The 22,689-nt window shown below is 42.9% G+C and overlaps 1 protein-coding gene across 1 annotated transcript; it reads left to right on the top strand.

Moving 5' to 3' along the window:
- Nucleotides 1–10,162: 10,162 nt before the first annotated feature.
- On the top strand, nt 10,163–11,269 carry T265_13172 (hypothetical protein; the record flags this gene model as incomplete). Its single annotated transcript, XM_009167593.1, has 1 exon — nt 10,163–11,269. A coding segment is annotated over one exon (1,107 nt), but the record flags the coding sequence as incomplete, so codon positions are not given.
- Between the last annotated feature and the right edge of the window lie 11,420 nt (nt 11,270–22,689).

Genomic DNA, 22,689 nt, shown 5'->3' with positions numbered 1-22,689 from the left:
AGGCTAGAAAAGTGGGGGTACTCAATGCAAACGGAAATAGACTTAAAGTTTAAGCGTAAGGTGGAGGGATAGTTCCATTTAGGGTGTGATATTCTCTAATCCAGCCTAAAATATTTCACCCTCATCAGAAAAAACAGCTTAAGGTAAAACTCAATCACTTCTGAGCTTGGGAAGTTTTGCACTTTGTCTGAACTAGTGAGTAACCGCTTGCGTTTCGTCCACTTTAGCATGCCAGCCGGCGATTTCAGCCGATGGGCCATGTGTCACCTCCTTTGCTTTCTTTAGAAGAGAAACTTGTCTGATTCCACAACGGGAGACCACATTTTACTGCAAAAACTGAGCAGTCAACACTATCTGGTCCATCCCACGTGATGTCAAGTTGTGCTGAATTGCTGGCAGAGGACAAAAGCTGATCCAGTAGTTGCTGTATTCTGTTGTTTGTATCAGGGTCCTAGCGTGTATTCTGAAATGAGGTCAGTCAAACGCATAGTTCTCAGCCCTTCAGTTATTGTCGATGTCATCTTCATGAAACACTGAAGACAGCAGCTGATAACTCAATTTTTGAATGTCAACGGTACGTCTCTGGTTTGCGTGGTAGAAGCTACAGGCTTTGTTGTACCAGCCCATGTAGTCTGTGCAACGTAGAATTCCATGAAATTTTGTGCAACATGATGAATATGTGATGAATAAAGTCACGGAAAACGAAGTTTCACGAAAAACAGAGATTTGTTGAATATACACTCACTTTCAAACTAATTTGGTTTTTTGGGAGGCTCACATGGAACCCGATGTTGCCTGATGTTCTCAGGCAACTGAATGTGCTGCATCAGGCCGCATCATGTTTCAGTCGCTACGATATTTGAGATATCGCGATACATGCATATCTTTGTAATGTACTACTTATAAAGTTGCTGAAAATCCGTCGCAGCCGACGACCGGTTTCGCCCTCTTTGGGGCTCATTGGGTAGGCGCAGTCCCCGAGTTTACGTCAACCTTATGTTCTACTTGAAACCAAATTGCACGAAATTAGCGAATATACACCCATTTGCAAACTAATTTGGTTTTTCGGGAGACTCACCTGTAACCAAGCTGAATCTCTCGTTTGTGATGTTTTCAGGTAGAACATAAGGTTGTCGGAAAACCGGGAACTGCGCCTACCTGATGAGTCCCAAAAAGGGCGAAACCCGGTCGTGGCTGTCGACGGATTTTCAGCAACCTTATGAGTAGTATATTACAAAGATATTTGTTGACATTTTGCGGAAATCTACTTCGCGGCTGTGATAACGAGCTCAGTTAAAAATTGTTCCCAATTAAGTAATATAAATCCATACACTGGGAACCACCATCAAGCTTTCGAGAATGGATCGTCGGACCCATATTGTTGTTGGACGGTCCATTAAGTTTATTATGAATTTCCAGTGTCATGATAAATAACATGATGCGACACGGTTTCTTGGGAGTTCACTCTAAGTCGGAACACTCAACACCGAAATTCTTCAATCACCGTTCATGCGCTATCATCCTAACTTCAACAAACTAACTTTAATTGAAAGAGCTAGGGGTGAAATTAAAAAGCCGTGGAATAGAAGCAAGCAAAATTCAGTAATAAAGTGATTGAGTAATAATTAGTATGTTATGACTGTCATCAGTAGCGATGGAAGTGAGAGAATATGCTTGTGAATTGCAAGAAGAACACAACCAGATTCATCACAGTATGATACAACCTTCACCAAAGTGTAAGAAGATAGAACAAACTAACTGGCTTACTGTTACGAGTGAGCTGCGTTTTGAAAGTGCCACCGTTTGTGCTGGGTAGCTGTTTTAATTGTGGCTCCCTGTTCACTAATTCAAAACACTCCTTTCGAAGAAAAATGCCATTCTGTTATATGCATACAGCCGAAATCTTTCTAGCCATACTAATCAAGTAATTTCAGCTTATGAATGATACTTTGCGTCGCGACATTCTACCTTAATTTGAAGCTACCGTGAAAAAATTCAGATGGTTCCTCATCTTATGATGCCGCACGAGGCCGATTAGACTCACCAATTGAAACCAGACTATCCGGTTGTCCTCATTAAGGCAGCGTTTTAACTCTTCAGCTGATTAGTAACCAAGGGCCAATCTGTCGGGACCATCACAAGAGAATGGATCTTGCCGTATTGCGACGGTTTGTATAACCCCGTTAGCCACTGAGCTATAATGGGAGATATCCTTGCGGTACTCTTGCTCTCATACCACTTTGGCCAATGGTAGAGGGCCGACCAACCAAGTCTCCTGGTCCTGATGATTCGGAGTTGGAATAATTGTAGCGTTTCCCGTCAAACACCGCTGCTTTGCGGTTAGACTCCTGAGCCAAAGTCTTTGTCTGAGGACCAATCATCATCTTGTCTTGGTCTGGAGGTCTTGGGTGTATCCAAGCCCAGGTAACACCATGATTCCTACAGACCACAATACAGTTACTCCACATTTATGGCAGCGAAACATCAGTGTTGAGCAGTGATGTTATGCTATAGACGGTGATGACGACGGGTCTGTATGAACGCCAAAACTCTTACCTTTACTCCTTGCTGCAGCTTTACTTTACAGAATGTCCTTTTGATGGACGCGGACCTAGACAGCGCAATATGAGGGAGCAGTCTATTTGTCATCCCACCACTGAATCGAAGTTCATCCGGATAGTACCATCCAAAATCTCTCCTTTCTACCTGCCAGGTGCCTGGTCGTCTGACAGATTTGCACCAGTCTGCATGTAGGTCAGCAAATCCAGCTGATATGCTATGCGCACAATTTTATCATCGAGCCTTACTACATTCACGTAGTAGTATATGTGATGCCTTACAAAATTGCCCAACGGCTTGATTTTGAATAGTGACGAAAGTCACTGGTGAAGTTTGATTGCCGTGAAAATAAAAAACCGGTCAACACAGTTCAAACTAACAGCTTGCCTAAAAATGCTGGTGTTGATCACCGAGAGGGCAGAGCTTACGTTGAGAACACGCACACAATTATGACACGAAATTTGGTCGGGTCCATTCATCCAAGCTGTCTTTCTCGTTGAGGATTCTTGAATCTCAAATTTCTTGGGACTAATTTCATGTAAATCACATAGTCGTAAAATTTTGTTAAAAAAACCACGATTAAAAAATGGAACATGTTTTTAGTTTCCCCAAAGGAGAATGTTGGTTTTTGCATGTCACCCCTTAGTGTTAGAGGGCATTGGACTGTTTGTTTGTACTATTGCCAGGATAACAACAAGAGCGGGTCAAGGAAGATGAACGCTGAAATAGCAAAAATTATTTTTTCTGCTTCAGAGGTACACGTTCCGACGAAGTTGTTGTAAATGCATTGGTTTTACAAGAGACTGAGTGTTCCTTTGGCTGAGATTTCTTTTCCACTTTTAGATTCAAAAATTATGGAGTTCCTTGAATTACCATCATTCAGTACGGTTACCCCTGGTGAACGAAATGAACGCTTCTTCAGGAACTACCATTTATTCTGAAGAAAATATTTTGGCGCGGTTCGAAATTTTACTTAGAGGTATATAACAAACTCACCGAAAGGAGTAATCGCCTCGTAACGATACCACCCATCGTCAGACCAAATCGCTCTGTTTCAGTCATTTATACAAAAGTGTGGGTGTGCATGCGAAATTTGTTTGTCCAACCTAATGTTTTGGGTGTCTTTTTTCTTGCGCATCAGGTTGTCGATGTCCTCAAAGCTATTCCAGAAACCGACAAGAAGGCAACATCATATGTTGAAGTGATCGTGGGTGCATGGACCTACGTTTACTGTTTCCGGAATTTACGGCCCTTCTTAGAACGCAACTGTGCTACTGGTGATTTGTGAGTAGTAAAAAAATTCAATGCTTAAGTCAGTTGTCCACGTCACAGAATAAAAGATAGATGCTCGGTTCTTTGAGCACCGTTTATTTTGATAAAAATTTTACTCATTTCCTGAGGCATCGGCCAGAAATTCAATGAATTTTGAGCAAGGGACTTCATGACCTTTATAGGGCACAGTCTTCGAGCTGGGAAGGTTTTTTGACAATACAAGTGAAAATATTTTAAAAATAATGGATAGTTCGTACTACACTTTTATATCTGGCAGAATCACACTAGGGAAGGACAGCCGTGTGACAAGACTAAGTATCTGGTCCACCGACTTCTGATACTCCCCGTAGAGTAAGGATAACTCCCAGAATCGACTTTTGGTAGGTTACTTCGAGCACTCTTCCGAGAGAATGGGGGCTCTAATCAGCTCAAAGTTTTGTGTAATTAATTGCAGTCTGTCAGCTGTAAGTAGAATAAGCATACTAGCTGAGAGGTGGTTCATTTAAATTTTTCTGGTTAACGTGCGCAATGACAGATATCCCGGGGTCATTTCAGAGCTTATATATGGAAAGGGCACAGCAATTCCTTTCCAGTCAACTTGACTGCACGCTTACTTGCAAGAATTACGTTTAGCTGAATTACTCTATATTTATTGTGCCAAATCAAGAGCGAGGGCATACAGCCCATCCTCGACGAAGTGATGAAAGTCGTTACCAACTTATCGTCGAAATCCATGGTGTTCATGGTTTGGACTCCGAAACTTCATCAGTGAGCGCAGTTGTGTTCTAGATGGCGCGGTAAATTTTGTTGTTAACCGCCAGTTGGGCACAACATGGAATTGTGAGACAGTTGTAAACGATAAGTTTCATGTTGCTATTGTACACCGTCCGACGCTGTTCGTGTACGATTGTCGCCAAATTTAGGGTGTCCAAAACCCAGGGCTACAGGAATATGAAAGACGAACTCTGCGGGTTTCTTCAGTATGTGTATCCATCTGTGGTTGTCTTAGATATCTGACACGCATTAAATTCGTCAGAATCACTTTTTTTCACTTTCCCGCGGACCGTCATTATGGAGCAAATGCCCATATACCACACATTAAAAATCTGCCAGGCCCTCCTAAATCCCCAGGTTACAAATTCGAAGTGGGGATCGGATTCGTTGCTTTCTTTGAGTGCAGGACGGAAATACTCTTGCAACCTCAAACGCTACAGTTGGTGCCTTCTGTCCTAGTGCCACAGAATACATGATATTTTTTTCTATAAAAGGGGGCTTTGACATCATCTTTTACCAGAATGACATTTGAAAGACATCACTTTAGTTTCTGCATCCGGGATATGCCGAAACTTAATGGAACCACTAAGTATTATGATTAGTTCTATCATTTTATGTCCTCTAAAGTAGCTGCCAGTCCTAGTTTGGAGGTACAAAGTACCGTAGACATTTTAATAAAGGGAACTAATCACAAGGTCGCTGAAAACTCTTCGACAGCCCACGACTGGTTTCGTCCTTCTTGGGGCGCATCAGATAGGCGCAGTCCCCGGGTTTCCGGTTTGTAAAATTGTTTGGTTCTGAGGTGAGACTCGACTGAATCCGAGAAAAAATTCATGGTCAAGGCTTGCCAAAGTATGGTTAATCTAAACAACGAATTGCTATATTTTGAATGTCATCCCAAATGAAACAGAAGGCGGGCTTCATGCACCTCATTTATTTGAATATCATCGGCGGAATCTCGGGGGCTGCGCCTACCTGATGAGCCCCAAGAAGGGCGAAACCGGTCGTCTGCTGTCGAACAGTTTTCAGCAACCTTGTGAGTAGTTTCCTTTATGAAAATATACTGCGAGATCTCGAATATCGTGCCAACTGAATCATGAGGCAGCCTATGTGCAGCACATTCAGTTGTAGAATATCATACCGTTTTGGAACAGTCGAAAAATTTATTGCTGGGTGACGTTCCGCTTGTGCCACAGGAGCTTCGTCAGGCCGAGTGACTAGATTACGAGGTTGGTTGAGATTTAAGGCGGAAGGAGAACAGTGGACATTATATCGATTCCCATCACAAATCAAATAGCGTGTCTTTAGGCCTTAGGTAATTTATCTAAGTGATAACCGCAGAATTATGGAAGCTGGAAGTATGGTCAAATAGAATTTTATTTCAACGTAGCTTCTAAACGGAGTAGAGAGTCATTGTTTGTCAATGCCTACTATAAAAATGCCACGTAACTAGTTGAAGCACAATGGCAACCTTTTTTTGGGTAAACCACGTATTTTCTCTCCTACTACCGAAGTTTTTGATTGAATTCTAGGCGTCCTGATGTTCACCTTGTACTCACCAGTACGTTTCTCCTGCGAGGGTCATTTTCAGTCCAATAACTTCATGGCTCACTGTGATCCCGAAAGATCTCGTTAAGCTCACAATGGTAAGAAAACTCACTGTCCTTACGCATTAGGCATTCCGTAAAACCTGCGCAAAGAAAAACAGGTCAGGTGTTAAAAGGACACAGGAGAATACCCACCAGGCAAAGTACTGTAAAACAGAGGAGCAGGATCAAATAAATAACATTAATAATGGCACAATATGTGCATCCAGCGATCATACCATGTATTAATAAGCCAGGTCAAATATCATCACCGCCCAACCCTCTTAATTGAATCCTGCATCCTCGTTGCAACGTAAAAACCAAAAAATATGATATCAAGTTTTTATCAGAGTAAAATCATTAGGATACAGTGAACTACGGTATGTTGTCATCGTGAGGTGACGGTTCGTGGGCCTCGGCGACCCATTGAGCTATACTGGGGGGTGTCCGCATGACATCCGTAGAGTCTTGCATCAGGTTAATCAGTGGTGCGAGGTCTAAAAAACACAGCCTCCTGATCCCCCAGGCTGAAGGCTGCAGCATGTGTGGCGATGTGTTTCGTAGAAACGATAATGTGCTTCCAATTCCAGCCAAACACTGCTGAATTGTGGTCAGGCTTTTGAGCCAAAGGCTTTGGTTGAAGACCATAGTAGTCGTCCTGTCTACGTGTTGGTGCCCTGGCAGTATCCCAGCCCACGCACATATACAATTAAATTCATGCCACATCGGACATCGCATGGTGGCATCAGCCGGGTCACCCTACTCGCTGAATACACTAGGGCAAGTAAGTGAAAACAGGCTACTGCTTACGCCTTCATTCTTTCTTTTTCAGATACTTGATATCCCCTCTCCCCACCCCATTAATAACTCTCTTCTTGTAGGCGCAGCACTTGGGACTGATGACTTGGTTTGGCATCGGCTTCGCAGGCAACACTTGCGTGTCATCCGGCGCCGACATCCTCAGGCATCCCGGATTCAATCTTCAAGCCCCGACGCACTCTGAAGAAAGTATGACAAAAAGGTGCTGTTAGTCTCACACTGGACTTGCTTGACACTGATGTGTGCTGTGTCTCAGAAACAAGAATTCAATATGCAAGCGTTGAGCTAACCGCCCCATCACTCTCCAATCTCATGCGGCTGCTCAGCTCTGTGGATCCAGAGACTGCTGCGGCAAAATATACAGGGATTGGTATCGTCCTAACTCACGCGATGGAAGGATACTTGCTTGACTAGATACCCGTTGATAGTCGCGTCTGCCCGGGTCGCCTGGCAAGGTCTGTGAAGAAGTCTCATAAGGGGGAAGTTAGTCGATGTTTGTTTGTTGTGTCTGTTTACGCCCCAACTGACTGTAGCCCTGACATCATCAAAAATAAGTTTTATGACGCCCTGAATGCCCTGTTGCAAGGAGCTAAAAGATCAAACTTCTCTGTGTTTGCCGTAGATCTGAACGCACAAGATGCTTAGTCCATCTGAGACTCCGCTAAGTAGTCTACATGGATTGGACTCGGTACGCACTGAAAGTGGTGAACGATCGCTTCACCTATGCTCTGACCGCGAGCTCACGTACTAACTCCCGGAGTGGCTGGAGGCATATGACCACACAGTGTCCTCCAACGGTGTACCGGCCACGAACTCAAGTCTGTTACAGTGCCATCAGTTACCGATTGGGTGGGCCAATAACTGACTGCCGGTCGTTTTGGAACACATTTGTGAATATCGCCTGAAGTATCTTTTCCCTTCGTTTTCCAGGAACCCATTGGGTGCGAAAAAATCACTTAGAAACTGAAAGAATGCAGATCCGGATGTTAGACGAATTTACCAGAATTGTTTTCTAGAGCCTCTTCCGAATTATCGACCATCAGATCTGAATTCATACTGGGACGAGATCGCCACCTCTTTATACAGTGCTGGGAGTTTTACTTGTGGCACGGCGTACCAGGCTCACTCAAGCACTAGATATCAGACTGAACGGTGACGCTGCTTATTTCTCGGAGGGATATCCCACCCGATCCCGAACAAAACTTGGCTCAATGAATTATCAGATATCAAATGAAAGTGAGCGTGCGAACCGATCGTGTAGCCATGGAAATGGAAGAGGCCAAGAAAGCCGGGAATGCTCGAAGATTATTTCACTTGATCCGTGCGACCGGCCCCCGGGAACCATTTGTGAGCGAAAACATCATGAATGAGAATGGAGTGACCATCTTGAATAAACGAGAACGCCTCGACAGTTGAGCCGAGTACCTCGAAGAACGCTTATCATGGCCAACAACTGCCACTCATCTAGAGCCCACGGTTGACGTAGAACCCTGAATAGTGAACACGAAACCCCGTACGGTCTCGGAGGTTCATGACTGGATATGTCCTCTCAAGCGCCACCGAGCCTCTGGTTCGGATGACCTCCCACTCAGTGTTCAAAGATGGGGGTGAACTCCTCAGTCAGCACTTGTCTGACCTATTTGCTTGCACTTGGGAAAAGGAGACTATCCCAGACAACTGGGGAGGGTTGGTGGTAGTGGCCATTTTCAGAAAAGTGGCTCGTAGTGAGTGCGTAACCACGGGGAGACAAGCTTGAACCCCGGGTGTAACGAGACTGTTGGGGTCACTTGTGCTTCGTCGGTTCATAGTAACCCGTGAAACACTGACCCTTGAGTGGCAAGCGGGGTTCCGGTCTGGTAGGTGTTGCGTTGATGTCAGGCGCTAGAACAACGCCATATGTAGCAACGATCCACAATTTTAGTATTCCTGGATTTCCAAGATGCGTTTGACTGGGCTGACCGGACTATTCTTCTTGTCATGCTTTTCCATCAATGACTGTCCCGGACTTGTAGAACAGTAAAATATCAAAAACGAGAGATTCAGTTGAGTCTCTCGTGAATATTAAATTGATTTGCAAATGAGTGTATTCCCGGTAAATGGTGAACTCTCCAAAAGCTTCCGTACACAAAAAGGAGGCTCTCCTTTCTTATTTAATTTCGTCATTATTGAGATAATGAGGCGAACACTGGAAGTTCTTGAAAATCCCGGTATTACAATCGCCTGTGACAAAAATCTTGTCAATCTGGAATATGCAGATATCGTTCTCGTCTCCGTAGAGGAGAAGAAGACGCAGGTGTCTTGGATGAACAGGCAAAAGTCATCCCCGTTTTCTGGCATGCACATTGCACCCACATATTTGAAGGTCATGCCTCTAAACATGCAGTCATTAAACACGTCACTTACAACCCAGTGACTGTCACTCGAAGTTGTGGAGCGTTTCGCGCACCTTGGAAGTTGTATTAGTTCTGACTGTAGTGTGACAGATGAAGTCAATGCACGAATCTGCAAGACTCTGGTCGCGTTTCATAATTTGAGGTATCTATGGTGTCCAAGCGGTGTATCCCTGAATCTCAAGGGACGTGCGTATCAGGCTTCAGTGCAGGTTGTGTTGTTGAATGGCTGTGAGACTTGGCCTGTCCGAGCAGCGGGACTGAGACGTCTCCAGGTATTCGACATTCGTTGTCTCAGGACCGTAGCCCGTGTAGTTTGGTGTCAGCGAAGTCGTAATGAAGCTACTACTAAGTCTCTTCCCTGTTCACCTTTATTATTTTCTCCACAACAAGACTTTCAAATAAATCACTGTTGTATGGCAGCGATATACACCTACACAGAGTCCGTCTCATGGATATGGTACAACTTGTGATGTTTTGCGGTTGTGCCAATTAGCTCCATTTCACTGTTCTCTTTTCGGTGAACGTCGGTCGTCCATAAGTTAACGCTGTTTCGCACATGATCAGCTGATTCACAGTAACCTTGAATGCTCATAGGTCACTTTCAATACAAGGCTCACTATTGGTATGGCTAGTGATTTTTCCAAATTTGCTTGTCGTATAAAATGAAATAATACGTCGTAAAAAACCAATATCGTGTGTATTTCATTCACAATGACTCCGCACTCGAATAAACCAGAGTGACCATTTTTGCATTACAACATGTCCGATTCTACAGGAAATCGATTTCTTGAGCAGCTCTCACGAGCGTTTCACGTGGAAAGTACAGCAGTGACTGTTGTCATTCTAATTTTAATCTGTCTACTATGTGTTTCAGTGACTGTGGTCCTGGTGATGTTGATCATCCACTGTGTGAAAACGCAGGCGACCGCAAAAAGGAGAAAAGGTTTTCGAAAGCGGTTGGCATCTGTGTATCTGGATGATATATCGGAGCGTGGAAAAACCCGGGGGAAATATGGCCAACTCTTATTCAGCATTCACTATCAGAGTGAAGACGGTAAACTCATCGTGGTCGTCATGCAGGCAACATTTGGAGAATCCTCTTCGGTTGAGGCTTTTTCAGACACGTACGTAACAGTGAAACTGGCTTCTGACAAATACGGCAAATTAAAGCAATGCGGAGACCCAGTTAGAACGGATATGCAACGAAAAAAAGAAAGCCCGTGTTGGAATTACCAGTGCACTTTCGATGTAGAAAAGAAAGATCTGAAATACACCCATATACTTTTTGAACTGTTTAGTTATGACGCCGTCAGTCAGGATAAAAGCATTGGACGTCTAGCAATCCCTTTAAACAATTTTGACCTGGGTGATTATATTGACAAAACTCTGGAACACGCTGAATGGTTGCAGGCTGGTGAGCCCAAATTCAATGGGATTGGCCAGGTGTACTTGGGACTAAGTTACCAGAAAACCTTGGAAGTTTTGGAGTGTCAAGTATTCGAAGCAAGAAACCTGAAAATCAGTGAATGTATGAAGGCATTAAAGCACAAACAAGTTAACGTGCACGTGGAGTTGCGATGCAATCAAGTTTCTCTAGGTTCGTTTGAAACCCGTCCCAAATCGGACCTGCTTACGCCGTATTTTAACGAAAGATTTAACTTCAAGTTAAACAAGGATCAACTGTCGGATGCAAAACTTACTTTCCAATTGCAAAGCTGTGGAAAACAAGGCAAAAAACATATTCTCGGGAGTTTTGCGGTAGGCTCGACCATGGATATGTCCGGTGGTGGGAAGCATTGGACAGAAATGCTTGAGAACAGCCCGAGAAGCCAAGCGATGTGGCATGCTTTGATTCCAAAGGAAGTTTGATAAAACTCTACGGACCCTTACCTGTGAAACTTAAACATTTGTTGCTTCTAATAGCTCACCCGTAGCTGCGGTGGAACTTACATTTCTATAACCGACGGAGGCTGGAGTTGTGTGTAGAAACGTAGGGACGTACGCTCCAACCGATTTGTACATGATTGTCTAGTATGAGAGGATATGTTCGTGAGTCAACTAATAAAATTATCTTAGTGAATCTTATCCTTTGTGCTGCAACCGTTTAGATGAGTATGTTTATATATAACAAGGGCTACTTATCAGCTTCCGTCAACAAAATGTTTTGTCGTATCATTTATTTGTGCAAATTAGGCGATACCGAAGATTGTGCTTTATTTTTTTAACTCCCGTTGTTTTTATGATAGGATATGGACTGATTACTAAAGTACTGGAAGAATATGGGTGATAGGCTTACCAGAAATACCTGCCTACCATTTTCGGTGAACACCTGTTGACCCGGGTGTCAAGGCACTAAGAGTCCTGTAGGAATGTTCCTGAAAATTCAAAGTGTTAGAGGGGAAAGCAATATGTGCTTCTTCAGTCATGACTGTATCTACTTTTGAAAATTCATTCTATCGGATAGAGACACGAAATCACACGAGCCCATCAAGGCAATATCAATTTGGCATTATCCATTGAGAACAAGCTTTGAGAACAAGCTCACCTGCGTCTTAGAGTTGACCGAATTCGCAGTGTGTGCAGCAGTAAAGTATGGAGACACTGTCTTGTCCACCCACCACAAACGATATAAAATTTCAAGTAAAAATGATTACTATAGGGCAACGCACCACCTTATGCCAGTGCATCACAAAACCAGTGACAGTGGCAAGAATTTTGCTAGTTTGTTTTTTGTCACAGCTTATAAAATTAGCCCTCCATGGTGTGCACAGCAAATTATAGCGGCTGAAAACCTACCCTAAAAGAAAAAGTATCTATCATCTGGGTAGGGGTATGAAATTCGCGTCAGTCACATGAGTTGGGTAGATGAATGGAATTCGTCTACTGAGATATCAAGAAATATTCCAAGCTTACAGAACTGTCAACGACATAGTACCAGTGAAAACGTTGGCGGGTTTGAAGATCACTTGGACGCGATCAGATGGTGAGGATCTTGTCAAGTAAATACCTGAAGAACATTGGAATTTGGAGACTAAACTGAGTCTTGACTGAGTCGCCCATTAACACCTTGCTTGCAAAAGAGGTTTAATCTGCGATGATTTGAGTTCGTTTTATGTAACTATGTCTACAATCTAACATTTGGATTAGAAGTGGGGCTTTGGACCTGTAAGAGACTACTAGACCCCCAAGATAATCTATCCTTGAATTCATATTTTGGTCACAGATTTTCTAGTTAAGGTGTAATTAAGACTAATTCGCAAGTTTCATTTCCACATATCAGTTCACAAGAACGCCAAAGAAATGAACAAACCGGAGAGATTACTTACAGTTTGCACGATGTTACTTTAGAAAAAATCCTCCATCTGTACTCAAATATCGACGGACGATACTGGACCTGGATTTATCTCTAATTGGAGCTCACCCGCCGTGCATCTCCATGTTTGCCCTTGGATTTGTACTTCAAACACCCGACTTAGAAAACGAGCTTTTGGGCAGGACTTAAACGAATCACAGTAGGCGAAACGCGTTACCTATTCTGATATTTTCAGACGACCAACCGGAATAATCATGTTGGGACAGCAGGAGGACATTTTGCACCGTTATGTCCACCCACACATTTTAGAGCTCACAGACTACTAAAGGCATTTTTGCATTTGATACTACATGCTTTACCCATATATATATATATATATATATATATATATATATATAGGTTAGCCGGGAAGGAAATGCACTAGCTCTGTCCAGCACACTGCCCCAGAAATGAGTAATTCCAAAATTAGGACGAAATCCAATTTGGTCGTTTGGCTTGAAATTGGTGCCATTCAAACGGCAACCTCCATGGCGAAACAAACTCAACCCTGAATATCCCAGAGGAATAATTCCCCTCATACGGGGGATAATGATGATCCGTACTAACAGTACGGATAAGTTTGGTTTCAAAGCGATTTAGGTTATCAGGTACAGCAACCTTAAACACGATAGTTATCCGTAAAAATAGTCCCCCAAGGGGGAGGTTTTTGTTCTTAAACAATGGTATTTTCCGTTGTCCAAGATTTTGTAGACAGACGTCGTTCAATATGATGGTCAGCTGGGATGCAGAAACCCACTGATTGACATGCCAACAGAAGTGGAAACTCAGTAAATTTCAAATTTATTCTGCACAGTGCATCCGCTTCTCCAGTGAGGAGGTCCTGGATTTCTGTGCAGGCCACCGGTTTTGGAAGGTTCCATCTCACTATCTCCTTTACCCACACCCTTGCTACTCACTTGATATGTCAAACCAGTACTGTTAAAAAACACCCTGCGCATTGATGTAGAACCGTGCTCAGTAATGCCTTCAAGAAAAACTCCTTGAGATAGGGTAACACACGTGTAATACATAGCCAACGCATGGGTAGTGCAAGGTATCACTTTCAGAAAGACACCGTTTAGTATGTGACTACCCTCGGAGAAAGGCTTGTTGCTCGAGGAGTTCATTACCTCGTGATCTAAAATGGTATTTAGCTTGTCACCAGGATTTATTTGCAGCAGCTCTCTGGATTTGGTACAAATTCAAACTTTCAAACTATCCATATAGGGACCTATTTTCACTATGAAGCGAAATGTGTATCCAGATAATTATTCTAAAATAAGAATTAAAAGGTTTTAGCATTGTCAAATGCCCGAGGGCAATCATCCAGAAATCGTCGCCGGGTTGACGGAAACTCGGGGACTGCGACTACCTGATGAACCCAAAGGAAGGCGAAACCGGTCGTGGGTTACCGAAGAGTTTCAAGCATCCTTGTGAGTAGTTTCCTTTATGAAAATATACTGCGATATCTCGAATATCGTGCCAACTGAAACATGAAGCGGCCTGTGTGGAACGCATTCAGTTGAGGAACATCATGAACGAGAGGTTTGCTCGAGTCTCTCATGAAGACCAAGTTGATTTGCAAATGAGTGTATCTCTCGAAATCTTTATCACTGTTATAAGGATGGAATCTCAAAAGCCACTGGTTGTACTGCTTCAACATGCTTCGGCAACATTGAGTTTATCGCCTCGATTAGGGAAACTTCACCTGGCTCTTACAAGTGAAATCAACAACCGACCCGTATTAGTGAGTAACCGGTAGGCTTAGATAATTTGTAAAAAAAATTCCTGATTGCCATTTTTTTCACGGAAATTTTATATACCACTGATTCGAACTATGTATTCAAGTATATTTAACGAACAAGGCTCGAGTATCCCGGGTAAGTACACTGTTCCACCGGGAAAACTTCCACAAAGCAACTCGAAACAGCATTTGACAGGATCTATCCTGTGCTAGGGATTGTGAGGACCCCCTGCCCCGTTTTTTATAATAGCTCTGGTAGCCAATGTTGATATGGTAATTACTCACTACATCATATTTCCCGAACATGGAGTGATATCTTTTGAACTTTTGCCAGCGCCAGGCTCATTATTTTCCAAGCACTGCGTGGAACACAGGACATGGGTTACGGGCAGTAAAAAACGATTTTTATACTATAAGTAATTTTAGTCAAACCTAAGTAGAAATAAGAAAAGCCACCGTTTTGTTGTGATTCATCCGGTAATAGACCTTGTGACCCTACTAATGCGCGCACTACTCAGAAAGAAAAGCTTCTCTGAGTAAACGGGGCGAAAACAACGCTTGATCGCCGACGAATTTCGTTCAGCATTCCCGTCCTATCCGCAAACAAAATAAATTAGCCTGTCCAGTCTGTTTTAGCCAGAAGAGACCTTTCAGTCTTGGGTTTATTTTCAGACACATCCTTGTGTAACTCTACGTGGCAATATACTCGTTGCTTCTGATTTGGTCAAGAAGCTCTCTTTCTCAGACAGATCCTAGGAGATGGGCTACTGCTACCTTTAAACTGAAAAGCCAAGACTAAGAGGTGATATCTACTTGTCCGGCATGATGAGGGGCAGTTAAGAATGCTAAGCAACGTCTTCGTTGATTTCGAAGCATGACACTATTGTGGCTTGTGTTCAGCTGTAAAAAGCGCTCAGCTGTAGCACCCTTCCAGTGCCTAGCTGCCATGTCACCCGAAGGAAGCACGAGGGCTGGGATACTGCTAGGTTGTCCAAGCCTAGACAGGGGAAGTCGAGTGGCGGAGGTCGGATTCGAACTACGAACCTTCCGGTCAGTTAATTCGCGCTCTAACCACTTGAGCCATCTCGCCCCATTGTGGCTTGCATTTCCCTATGTTTACTCCGAATGTTGACGGATTATATTTCACAGTTTATTTTGGGTAGAGGTGTGGGCAAACTGCCATTAAAGAAAAAGAACTAGTTAAAGGCTCCCTTCCGAAATGTTCCTTGGGAAACTGAATAGTTAATTGGATAATATCCCGCTTACACAAACCAGTCATACTGCTGATCCACAACTCTTTGGTGAATGACAGAGCGTTTGACTTTTGGGTAGTGTTTTAAATCTATACAGTATATTGTGGTACTGGTGTACTGTACCGACTGAAACATGAGGCGGAATTTGTGCGGCAAATTCAGTTGATGAATATCATAAAGGAGAGATTCAATCGGGTCTTCTGCGAAAAACAAATTGGCCTATAAATGATTTATTACAATTTATGTTGATGGAATGTATTGCGATACTGGTTTACCATACCAACTAAAAATGAGGCAGCCAAGTGCCATGAACAGCAGGTTCAGTTGGGTTTCTCGTGAAAACCAAATTGGTGCGCAAACTAGCGTATTTTGCTGAAGCGTTTACCTATTAACTGTAAAATTGAGGGTCCAAAGCTGCCTTAAATCTTAAGAGATCTGCATAGCTGGCGATGAAACAACGATCCAGTTTAGGTTGGCTTTACCTGCACACCTATTCTAGGCGTGACAAATGGTCCTCAGATTGTACTTATTATCAGAAAAACCTTTCTATACGCAACTCGGACAGAAAACGTGCGACTGGTTCTGCTCAGATACCAACACGATATGTGGCTTCTAGTCATCAATTACTCTGTCTTCGTACTCGGTCAGCTTCATGACTCCTAACGAAGAATCACTTCGGCTCAGAATGATCTTCAAAAGGGTTGTGTTCAGTCCCATACCTTAGCCACAAAAATGACCCTCCATTTTCTTAAGCGTGAATATTGTGCCAATTAGGGAAACGACATTTGAAGAGTTGAATTCTTGCTATATTCGATTCGATTATAGAACAAGTCTGAACAAAGCTTTTTAATTTAATTTGAACAAACCCCTAAGTAAAATGCGCTACCAACCCACGACGTCCAAATTCAGAAGGAAAGTAGCCATTCTATGCCATTGCGGGATCAAAGTAATGCAGCATTAGTGAACTAGAAGGTAGTGGAGCAACAAAATCCAGAAACGTTGAAAGAATCTGAATCGTTGCTCCATCCCAAGGCATCTGTATGACACAGACAGAAAGCAATGGTTTGTGCAAACGTTTTCAAACCCTTGGTGACTATGAGGAACCGGATATCTGACCTAACAATATGTGAAGACTTTAGTCGATGCGGCACCACGCGCGAAAGCACAGAATGGCTAAAGGCAATGAACTGTTTCAAAGGTATTCCTATCTTTTGAGCACTTAATCTCGGATGACGGAGAATAGATGGAGGGAAATCAAACCGGCAGTCTAAAATACCATTTATTGACTTGATGATCTTCACCCAGAATTAAGATGTTCGATAAAGTGACGACAGAATGGATGGTCACCATCTATATTCCAGGTTGTAGCACATTCACAATGATGAATGACGTTGACACTACTTGGCGGAAAGAGAACACACAATCAGATGCAGGTGATGACTCATTTAAGAGTAAACTAGCATTGAATGGCCAGGGGTATTGTTCAGTTGTAGAATTGTTTTCTGCTTTCGTGATTGCATCATAAAGCTAGCTAGTCTGAACAATACGAACACTGAGTTACTTGCATGACAATTTTTCTAAGCGGATCAAGATCATCTTGCGTTGCTTCACTGAGTTCCGACGCAAAATCTACATTGTACCGAAGTGAGTAGCTTAGACTAGGACGTTCCGTCATCACTGTTGAACACAGACTGTGATGTACTGTGCAGAATGCCATCAGACTGTAAGAATGGTTCACATTTGACAAATGATTGCATTCAAAATTATGGTTATAACCTGCAAAGACACAGGTGAAACGATGTTTTATGACTCTGAAGTGTCAACATCCAACTTGAACCGAAAGGATCCTTTGTCACGTTTTCGATGTACACAGACCCTACAGAAAGAAAGACGATTATGCGATTTCATCTTCCGAATCTTCGGCACATGAAAGAAGTTTGGACAAATCCCAAAATTGATTTCCTTCAAACCCTGTCGTTTGCACACTTACTTGGCTTGGACTAGAGAATCAACTGAATCTAGCTGAATATCTCAGAGTTTTCAGCAACCTTATGACTAGTGGGTTACGTCTAGAAGATCGCTTTCAATCTAATCAGCTACTGCTGTTTATTTATTAGCAGTAAAGCAGAAACAATTTGTTCAAATCAGTTTACGCAAAACTTTAGCAGCACTGGGTTATTAGAAGCCCGAATCCTTTAAACGTTTTGGTGAATCATGCTGCAACTCCACTTCGAGATGAACTCGAAGGTAGCTTAACATTTCTTTTCGTGATTTCCTCTTCTTCTTTCTCCTCGAATGAAATATATGTAAAGAAATGTGGGTTAGTATGTTTTTTCACCATCCCAAAGTCACTTGTCCGTTTGTTTTGTTTATTCACAAACGAGCTTATTTTCCCCTGAGATATCTCGAACTTCTGTATGTTGAAACGTATGGTTGCTTGATTCACTGTTTGTTCGACTAATTAAGACGTTACATGTTCAGTGAACCAGGCCCGACCAAATCTGCAAACTTAAACCTTGTACACCAGATTCAAGCTAGTTTTTGATAACAGCTTAGCCAAAAAATGTCTTGAATCTGAAAATAGACCTGATATTTAGGTTCGACCCGACCAGAACAAAGATTAGTTCATCAGAAGTGCTTCTGCTATTGACTGAATTCTTTGAATACCACACTGACGTTTGACCAAATCAAATTATGGCACTATCCAATGATCGGTAAACGTTTGCAGTGATATTTTTTAATCAAACAGAAAAGCTTTTCACAAGAGGTTTTCTATCTCGGTGGAATCTCATATCAAGTAGAAATCCCACGTGTTGGGGGGGGGGTGTGGTTTACTGGACTCTCAGATGTAAACAAATCACTTACTAAGAAACTGATAGTTGACATGCTTCACATGATGTTTAAATAACTCAGCAGTCAAAACTGATATTTTTATCATTGTTTTTGGAATTGGACACTTTATGAATCTTGTGCGTTATTATTGGCAAATATTCGGTCAGTTGTATGTAATAATGAATACGACTACCGGTAAGGTCAATTTTAGGCAAATAAGAGGGTATAAGTTTGCCAAATTAAAGCTATGACAATAGTCTTGTCTCAAGGCTTCAGGAGTTCCGCGTGTGCGAGAACCAAACACCATTTCAGCCCCACTACTCATACTTTCCAAGGCATGTACGGACCATATGCTCAAAATTTGCTTCTGAATTAGGGAAGAAGCCGGCAGATAACATGACGAAAATTTCAGTGAGAAAGGTTGCCTAAAGAACAAGTAAGAAGAATGAAGGTAAGTTCAGTAGGAATGGGTCACTTTATTTGCTCCGCCATTCGTCCGATTTTATGTCTACATATATACATTACCCTGTAGTTAACGTGAAAGCTGTAAGAAAAGTTAGTAATCACTTCATTTCGTCCAAGGATGGTCTAAATCATGTCAGAAATTATCCCTAAAACTGATTTGCTTCGAACAACATGATGCTTGTCCGTTTTAAACTGTGTAAAAATGATTCCGGTAGTAACCTTAGCCATCGAATTTCGGTTAGTTTGTTTCCTGAAAAATGTGGATCTTGCATTGTTGATCTTCAGAAAACAACTATAGTCATCTACGCTTTCCGTTTATCTGCTCTGCACTGCTTGTCCTCGTCAGGTTTAAAAGAGTTATCGATAGAGCCGAGTGAGCAGACGAAGTGAACTGAAGTCTAAATTAACACCTTTCCTCTAAAGGAAAGATTCCTTCATGTTTCCTTGGCCAAACTGTAAGGGAATCAACCAAATCGTAAGCAAATGATTTCACTTTCAAAATCCACCACCTAGCTTGCCGCCCGATGCTTGGCCTTGAACTGAACGACCCTGGTTTCCAGTGCACGTTACCTATGCTGACCTCATTGACGGAGTGACCAACCTCGACCTGGTCGACGCTGTTTCAAAGTGGCCAGAAGTCGTGCCCATTGTCCCGCCTACAACCAGTGCATTGAGAGCCAAACGTCCAGCTAACGTGGCTTGCCGAAGACCATAGTTTCGGACAACGGATCACAGTTCACATTCGGTTTCCTCCGAGCATTCTTCCGGAGAAACCCACTCGCGCACGACTGTTCGCCACCGTACCACCCGCGAGTCATGTTGATACTTTCGGCTGCTCTAATCTCAGGGAAAGAGGACATATGGTGATGTTCTGCAAAGATTTCTGCCAGACTACTGCACCATTCCAAATAACTCGGTGGATGATTATAAATCAACTGCTAAACCCTTGTGAGCTGGAATATTTGAGCACCGATTCTACTGTCTCACACAGACGCAACTTTCCAAGTCAATAGTGACTGTCACAGAGACCCACTTTGATGTGGATGCCCCGATTTTCGCGGGAGACGAAAGTGTGATCCCTGGATCGGGGACCACGTCCTAGGACGTTTCTGTTAACCGAGATACCTGGCCCAACACGATATTCGACTCTGTTCACGCCATCTCTCGAGACCACCAGCGTGCTCTAACAACATCCCTCCTGTCATTCTTTCCGACATCTTCAAAATGCTGCTAGTTGCGGCCGACGTGACACAAGTAGAGATGGTATCCATATCATCTCCCAAGTAGATGGACCGACGGCCGCTTGCAGAAAACAACCCTGTTCCAAAATGACCCACGTAGGGCCCGCTATTGACTTGCCCCGAAGGATGGTGGTACCTTTTAACTGTTGGTTTCTTGTCAGTCCAAGTTCTAATTTTCCGTGCATTCTTCTGTCGTCTTGGTTATTTCTTGACGAGTCTGCGTTTCTTATCAAGTGACCAGCAACACTGTATGTGCTAATGCATTTCTTGTTCTTCGAGAAGACGGTCTCGCTGGGAATCGCCTTTGTATAAGGCAGTTAAAGTTCTCTTCCGAAAGTCTCATCTTTCTTCTACGCTAGAAGATGTTAGCTCGGGCCACGGCTGGAGATTTTCAGGCTTAATCTCACGGAGAAACGCAGTTTATTTGGCTTGAGTGATAGTGCATTTAAATACACCACATACCACGAAATGCAGCCACCCAAACATATTAAATGACGCTAAACAGAAAATCTCCTTCTACAGTTAACCCATGCTCGCTTAGAACTGTTAGTGCTATTTGTTGGTCGTTTTGTGAAAACGGTATCCGTTGTACGACATGTTAGGGAGAATCAGCAGCATTTAAGCTTGCTGAGGATAACGCTGGAAGACTTGGACCCTAGGCAATCCTTGGACACTTTGCAGGGATAGTACAACCCGATGGAGCCGCTTACCATGACTAGCCGTGTTTAAATGAGCCTATTTGGAATAGTCGACTTTAAGTTTGATCCAATCGGTCGACATCAGTCCAGTGACTCCCAATCTGTGTGCCAAAACCGCTGATTTTTTAAACCTGACTTGACAGGTCATCAACTGACCAATCAAGAAAGAACGCTATCGTCACGCAACTGTGATTCATATATTCGTTTGTCAGGATTCTTAGAATCTCACTGGAAAGATAAAAATCTTAAGTCACCATCCGCACCACGTAAGTCGTTGATTTTCATTTGTGTTGATGAGCCACAGGCTGGCAAATTGTGATAAAGGGGACACCGATTTCTACATTTGAGGCGTCTCATTCCTCCCCGGCTTAGAATCATGACAACGTTTGATAGAGGACCAGCTACTGCTAATTGTTCAGGCTATTCAGGTGGCGGTTCACTTGTTAGCTGAGCTCGGCAATTTTGTTGCAAACGCTTCTAGAACAATCGTGGTGTCCCCATCAATGCGGAGTAGTGCATTGGAGATGAAAGTTCTATCGCAAAATTAGCTAGGCGATCGGGCGATTGGATTCTAAGGTTGGCACTTGGTAAGCGTACTAGGTAAACTTAAAAACGCCCACGAAGAATCGGTGGTTCATAAAATGCGTGGCCATTTGAAAGCGGTCGAAGCTTAACTCCATTTATCCCAAAGTTTATCAAAGACGATAATGTGTTTGATTTAGCGGGATAATTGTACGAGTTGTACCGAAGTGACTGGAAGTAGGCTCACGGATTACTATGTAATTGTAGTCTTTAAACACTGTCTCACATAATAAGTCTTCAACTAATACTATTTAAATAACAGTAATATGGCAATACTACAGATAATAAAACAATGAAGAGAAATTTCTGCTAGGTTCAACGAAACACGTTTTAGTTGATTTTCAAATTTTATGTGCAGAGTTCCCCTACCGGGATAATTTTTTTCAAAAGAGCATTTACAGGTATTATTTTCCAAAATATCGTGAGGCATGACGGATGCCTACCTCATACCTTCTCAAAGCGCAACACATGAGGACGCATAGAAAAAGTAAGAAGCGAAAAAACTGAGCAACGCAGTTTATACAGCAATGCTTTGATGCTTAAGAACGCGTCGATTTGATTTCTTCTCTACATATGCAAATGAGGACTTTCATGCTTCAAACTTAAACAGGTCCGGACAGCACGGGACGTATATAAGGTGCTTTATGAGGAAACATGCTTACTCAAAAACTGAAAAAGTCAGCCAATGCTTAAAAAATACGTATTGTTGTTACATAATTTCCTATACAAAACGCGACCTACGGTCCTAGAAATCGGTTTCGCCCTTCCTGCGAATAATGGCAGGTCTAAACCTAGTCACTTCTTATGTTATTACGCTATGGAGGAGTACGAGAAATAAGTAAAGCGGACGACCGTGTTGAGGTTCCCGATACGGAACTTTGAGTGACGCGTAGGTTCGACAATCCCGAATATCAAAAGGAAGGATTGGGTTCGTGATTCTACGGTACTATTTACACAAGGGTAAGCAAATTTCTACAACAAACCTCAGTTGTTCACGTTGTTAGCGTCAACAAGTTCACAGGTCTGTCACTGACCGGTGCAGTGTCAACGTCCGCACACCAAACAACGGCGAGCGGAATGACCGCTCAGTGCGTGGGTTGCGGTCGATCCTTCCGACGA

The sequence above is a fragment of the Opisthorchis viverrini genome (assembly GCF_000715545.1).
Source record: "Opisthorchis viverrini unplaced genomic scaffold opera_v5_43, whole genome shotgun sequence".
Taxonomy (NCBI): Eukaryota; Metazoa; Platyhelminthes; class Trematoda; order Opisthorchiida; family Opisthorchiidae; genus Opisthorchis; species Opisthorchis viverrini.
This window is presented reverse-complemented; position numbering and strand designations above follow the sequence as displayed.